General features: G+C 41.4%; 1 protein-coding gene across 1 annotated transcript in view; it reads left to right on the top strand.

Annotated features, from left to right (window-relative positions):
• SLC25A15 (solute carrier family 25 member 15) overlaps positions 1-5,991 on the top strand; it is a 15,882-nt gene that overhangs the window by 3,215 nt on the left and 6,676 nt on the right. The window contains exon 4 of the mRNA XM_009642621.2: positions 2,798-3,056. Coding sequence (XP_009640916.1) covers positions 2,798-3,056 — 259 coding nt within the window. The remainder of the gene's footprint in view (positions 1-2,797; positions 3,057-5,991) is intronic.

The following is a 5,991-nucleotide window of genomic DNA, read 5'->3' as shown; positions in this document are numbered from 1 at the left end:
TTTTTCTGCTATTATTCCTTCATTGTCTTAGAAGTAATATGTTTCTGTCAGTCTGTTCGTTCTCCTTGGATTTTGGGTCCTCAGTAAAGAGGTATCTGCTCTATTTCCCAAAGCAGCAACTTAATATCTGTGCAGTTCTTGATGGTTTTGCTGGCATTCCCAGGTGCTTAAATGGGAGGTGTGGTACTTAAGCTCAGGAATGCTGCTGTTTGTTAGCATCAGGGCAGTGGAGCACTCTGGCTTAGGAAATTGTCTTTCTGAGTTGAAGCCTGGTGTGTCTCATCTTGGCTGCTACAAGAGCTGGAAACTAGCATTAGCTTAGAAATCCATTGCTTGCTGGTACTGTTCCATGCCCACATTCAGGCTAACAGGGCATGCACTTGAGGTTTGCCTGGTTTTTCGCAGTAGAGCTTAGAGGATCTTAGAACTAATTGTGCTGTTTTCTTCTCTGGTATAGTTCTTCCTTCAGATAAGATGAAGGAATTCAGACCTTTTTCAACATGACTTCAGTAATCCTAAATCACTGTTCTTTTTCTTTGCTACTTTTGTTGTAATAGGTAGTTTTACTGTTTCTCTAGTATTTATTTTCCGTATTCTTTCCACATACTTGCTTTGTATTGCCTGTGTTCATTGGTAGTGCTCGTTTCTTTTACATATGTTTCTGCACTGTTTGGGAAGTGTATTAAACTAGGCACATGGCTAGTTCCTCCAGCAAATGCGCAACCTGGTTTTACCTTCCTCTCCAGATACAGTCTTGACTAGCTGATAAGTAATGACAGCCTGGGGCAAGTAAATTCTGAACAAGAATAAATAAGTCATTTAGCTGCCAGTGGGTCATAGTCCTTTGCCTAGGATCTGAGCAACCTCTAATCACTTCTCTGATTAAATAGGACTCTCTTCCCACCATTGCCGTGTTATTATTAGGACCACATTTGTCTAAATGTTCAAGCAGGGTTGTTGACTTTTTTGTTTTTCTGGGTGTTGTTCTGGTTTTGTCGTCGTTGGTTTTCTAGACTCCCTACTACTGGGTGGAAGAATTTTTTTTTTTTTTTTTTTTAATTTTAGATATTAACTGGAACTCTTGGTCTTTACCTCAAGACTTACAAAGTTAAGTTCATTGCTGTAGTTGACTGGGCTTCTTGTGCTACCTCCAGCGATAGTGTAAGGAGAGCCCTTTCTCTTTTTGGAACAGCCTTTCACAGTCAACTCCCAATTTTTCAGCTTTGCACTCCCAAGACCATTCCTGGTTTCCGTGGGCATCTTCCAACAGCCACTATCTTACTACCTGTGGATGGTTTAGATCTACCTTTAGAAAGGAACCTAGCATTTGTCCTGTAGATTAATATCTACCTGACTTGCCTGCTGGTAGCATTGGCTGAGCCTTTCCAGCTCTGCTTTTCATCTGAGGCTCACAGAGATGTTACTGGTCTTTTCTCCTTGGCTATCCCTCCCAAAGCAAGAAGCTAGTCGCGCTTCCTTGCATGATTTGCTCTGAAGCTTTTAATGATCCATCTGGTTGAGAATGAAGTTTTATGGGAGCTAGGATCTTGAGTTCCTCTTAAAGACCTGAAGTACCTCTTCGCAGAGGAGCAACAACAATGTGACACAAATGTGTTTGCAAAGAGTAAAGTCGATTGAAAATCACCCTGGTTAAACAAACACTTGTGTACTCTTCTACTCCCCATTTAGAAGACAAATAACTAATCTTAATTGGATTCACACATTTGTTTCTATTTCAGTTTCTTTACGTTATCTGCACTTAAAGATAATTCTTTCAGTTGCATAGCTGAAAAAGTATCATCTTAACTTGCCCTCTTCAAGGTATGTGCATGCCACCTGTGCTTTGGTTAAAGATCATCTTCTGGTTTAGGATAGTTCTCTCGCTCAAAAAGCAAAACCATAAAGTTTTATGTAAGGTACACCTATCATACGCTTCCTGTTAGGTATTAGCTCCCAATAGATCGCTGTCAGTGTATGCTGATATCTCTTACTGAAAAAGTGTAACATTAGCTCTTTCTGCAGACTACTGAGTTGAGTTAGATCTTGTGGAAGAGCACTGCACGGTGGGCAAAGTGGCTATTGATAGCATTGATGGAAATACCTCACAAATTTTCAGGGTATTGACCTTGCAGTTCAGTTTGGAAAAGATAACATGTTGAGAAACTTTGCCCTTTTGCCCTTTTTCAGCTTATCCTGGTCGCTTTCTTCCAGTATGTGGGAATAAATGTAAATAAAAATCATCTGGAGTTCTGAAGTAAAGAGCTTGAGTCTTTTGTTATCAATTTATCACCAATTTTAGCACGCTCAGCAGTGTTCCTCTTGTCCCTGGGGTAGTCTTTGTCTCGCTTGATTACAAATCTTTCTGGTTTTTGTTGTTGTTGGAATGTAAAATCAGATGGCTTCTGAACCACTGCATTAATGAGCAAGGGAAAATGTTGCTTAACTCATTAACACAAGTGACTTGATTGCAGAACAATACCTCTAATTCAGTACCTGTTTATGTCAGTGAATCGATTCATTTAGATGCTCGTTTTCAGTAAGGTAAAAAAATGGAGAATCAACCTGTTACTGTTCTTATGTGTGATTTTTTTTTTTCTTTTTTTTTTCCTTTGGGTATCTAAATTCACCACTGACAATTGATGCCATTGTGCTAAAATCAGCACAGTTGTCTTTTTTTCCTGCAGAGAATTCTGTCATCTTTGCTTCCTGCATGATTTTCCTAATAGTGCTGTTTGTGTATAGGTATTTCAGCTGTGATAACCTTCAGCCACCCTCTTAACTTCCACTGCTTGCTTAGGTGGGACAGCATGCGTGGTGACCGGCCAGCCCTTCGACACCGCAAAGGTGAAGATGCAGACATTCCCTGACATGTACAAAGGAATTGTTGACTGTTTTGTGAAAACCTATAAGCAAGTGGGGTTTCGAGGCTTCTACAAGGGAACCACGCCAGCGCTCGTAGCCAACATTGCAGAGAACTCCGTTCTGTTCATGTGCTATGGATTTTGCCAACAAATTGTGAGAAGAATTGTTGGAGTAGACAGGAAAACAAAGCTCAGGTTAGTAATAGAAATCTGTTTTGTATTTTAAAATAAATCAATAAAAAGTCATGCAACTGTTACTTGCAAATGTGTATTGTCAGGGTGCAACTGATGTCCCAGACCCCCCCCTCTGCTAGTATGCAGTGTAGTAAGCTTTGGAGTGTAGACCTTTGTGGTAGGATATGGTGCTGAACTACAACAGAGCCATCTACTTGTCACTGCAGCTGGCTGGTTTAGATAATAGCAGTTTAATTGGAATATTCAAGACCTGGAACATCTTACCAAAGGAAATGAGCATTGCAACACCTGAAAGTTGGTATTCCCTTGATCTCCAGGTTGTTCTGATTTTGTAGGGAGGTAGTGGTTCCTCTTACAGGGAGGCATACTGAGGGGAAAGGGCACTTCTTCTAATATTGCCTTGCTTTTAAAATTAATTTATTTAAGTTTCAAAAGCTTGAATCTAATGGTCGTTAGACCGAGGTCTAATTTTGCACAGCGTGTTGTCAATAGTACTGGCAAGAAGTGGTTGCGTAAGGAATGAGAAAGAAGAGAGAAAGTGTTTAATATTTACTCTGAGTCCACTGCCAGGCTGCTTTTTAGTTCAGAGGATTTCTTGAGCCTGGTGTGACCAAGTCAGTGACTTTAAATCTCTTTTGAAGCACATGTCCAGTCTCCCATCAAATTCTTCTAAGTTCCTTGCATCATCTGCAGTATGCTTTGGCGGGGGGTTCTGCAGGTGATAATCATTAATTCTGTAACTGGAAGAGGCAGTTGGTCTTTAGCCGCTGTCTCTATGCCACTTGAGGTTTTGTAGGCCTCTATCCATTGCTCAGTGCCCCTTTCACCCACCTAAGTCTTTTCCTAGGTGGAAGGATTCCAGCCCTCTTAGTCAGTGGGCACTTGGGAGCTGTTCCTTTAACTGTCTTTGCCTTTCTCTGAAACTCTTGTAATTCTAATGGACCTGGGTTTCAGCTCATGAGACCAGAGCAGTGCAGAGTATTCAGGGTGTGAACAAGTTTATGCACTGGCATAACGATCATAATCTCTTTCTAGCTAGGATGGCTTTTCTCCAGGTGCATCACTTTAGAGCTGTCGGTGGTCCAGCAGTCTCAGTGTGCCTTACTGTTACGCATTTCTCAAGGTATGTCTTCTGTGCAGCAGAGTAGCTGCACCTTCTCCATCCTTGTGCCACCCCACAGTGTGTAAAAGACTTCTCATCCTGTCCTAACTCCTTTCATTCAAAGAGTAACGCAAGGCTAATCACACTCAGCTTTTCATTAATAGCTTTGTTCTGACTCTGTCATGTCTGTCTCCAAATGGAAGTAGCTGAGGAGGCCATGATTCTGCATTTGAGATCTCTGACATGACATGGGTAGCTACCTAAGTGCAAGACAAGTATCTAGAAGTGGCATTATGTGAGGTGTTTTTCTGTCATATGTTAAGATGTGCTGTATCTTAAGACTGGGGCCTGCTATGAGGGAATATGAAATGATGAAGAGACATGTATTAATTGCTCTCTACTTCAATTCTCTTTCACTGTTTTCTGGCGGTTGAGACCTCTCAGCTGGGACAGAATTGTTTCCACCTTTTTATTGCTTTCTTAGATCAGGGACTTTCTGCTTGCTCAGCTTACAGACCCCTTATCTTTTTCTACCCACTAAAATGTAGGAGGTAGGCCTACCAACAGCATGCTTCGCTTCTTAACCATCTTTTGTGATCCTTCTGGGAGGTAGACCACAGTCTTACAGAGGTCCTAGGATCATCTCTTCAAGTGACTAGACAGCATGTTTAGGGTGTATGTAGGGGAGGTAGCGCAGGAAGCTTTCAAACACTGTACATAGATGTACTACTCCACATCTTCAGATTGGGATACAGAATGGGAATGTAATTTGAATATGTAGCAATAGCAAGTGCCTCTGACCCCTTACCCTTCTTTCCTTGGTCAGATACTGGTACTTTTCAGATCCAGGATAGCTGTTTAATACGTTGTTGATTAAAGAGCAAACAGTGTGACTGCGTGGCTGTACTAGGCCAAAACACTGAAGGATTTAAGTTTACTTGAGAGATCTCTCCTTTGGTCTCTTCATCTGGATCATTGTGGGGGCATCTGATGGGGTGCCTGTATTGACACGTTCTGCAGTGGTGCCCTGAGTACATGTGGTCTGTCCAGGGAGTCTCCACCCGTTCTCATTGTGGAAGAGTCAAGAAGCCTTTGTAGTGTGTTGTAAGACAGGGAAGAACCCCTGATGAGGTGGCTATCCTCCAGACGTGGCAAGTAAAGAACTGTGATTACCTTCATCACCTCTGCTGTTTAAAAACTGTCATACTGTCTTAGCCTGAAGAAGAAAATGTGTGAAGTCACAAACTGAGGTGAACCTGACCATTTTTCTTGCCCATATCTGAGCGATTGCTTGTCACTTTTTCATTATTTTATAGTGTTTGAGATTTCTCAAAACCAGCTATAACAGTTTGGTTTTGCTTTAAGTTACCTTTTCAGTAATGCATTTAAATGGCTTGGAAATAAACTTGCCTAGCCTGTCTGTGTTTAGGGATACCCTGGTCAGTGCCTTGCAAAACAGTTACAAGGACAGTTACAGAACAACACTTTCTCCAGTTAAAGGAATACGTGCCACTGATGCACAAGTTGAAAAGAAAACAAATGGAGAGGGCAATGCTAAATTCCATTTATCTTTTAACATCCATTTAGTCCAACCAAACTGATTTCATTCCATGCTAAAGTCTAAACTGAGACAACCAAATGGAAAGAGAAGTGCTAAATTCCATTTGTCTTTAAATGCCCAGTTAGTCCAACCAAACTGATTTTGTTCCATGCCAAAGTCTAAACTGAGAGAACTATTATCCTTGTTCACCTCAATTTGACTTTCTCAGTACGTGACCAGTCATCTTCAGCAGGTTATTTTCTTTGGGGGGGGGGGGGGGGGGGAAATGTCTT

The sequence above is a fragment of the Egretta garzetta genome, unplaced genomic scaffold (assembly GCF_000687185.1).
Source record: "Egretta garzetta isolate BGI_Z169 unplaced genomic scaffold, ASM68718v1 scaffold377, whole genome shotgun sequence".
NCBI classification, from domain to species: Eukaryota; Metazoa; Chordata; class Aves; order Pelecaniformes; family Ardeidae; genus Egretta; species Egretta garzetta.
The sequence above is the reverse complement of the archived record's forward strand: the minus strand, read 5'-3'. Positions and strand labels throughout refer to the sequence as shown.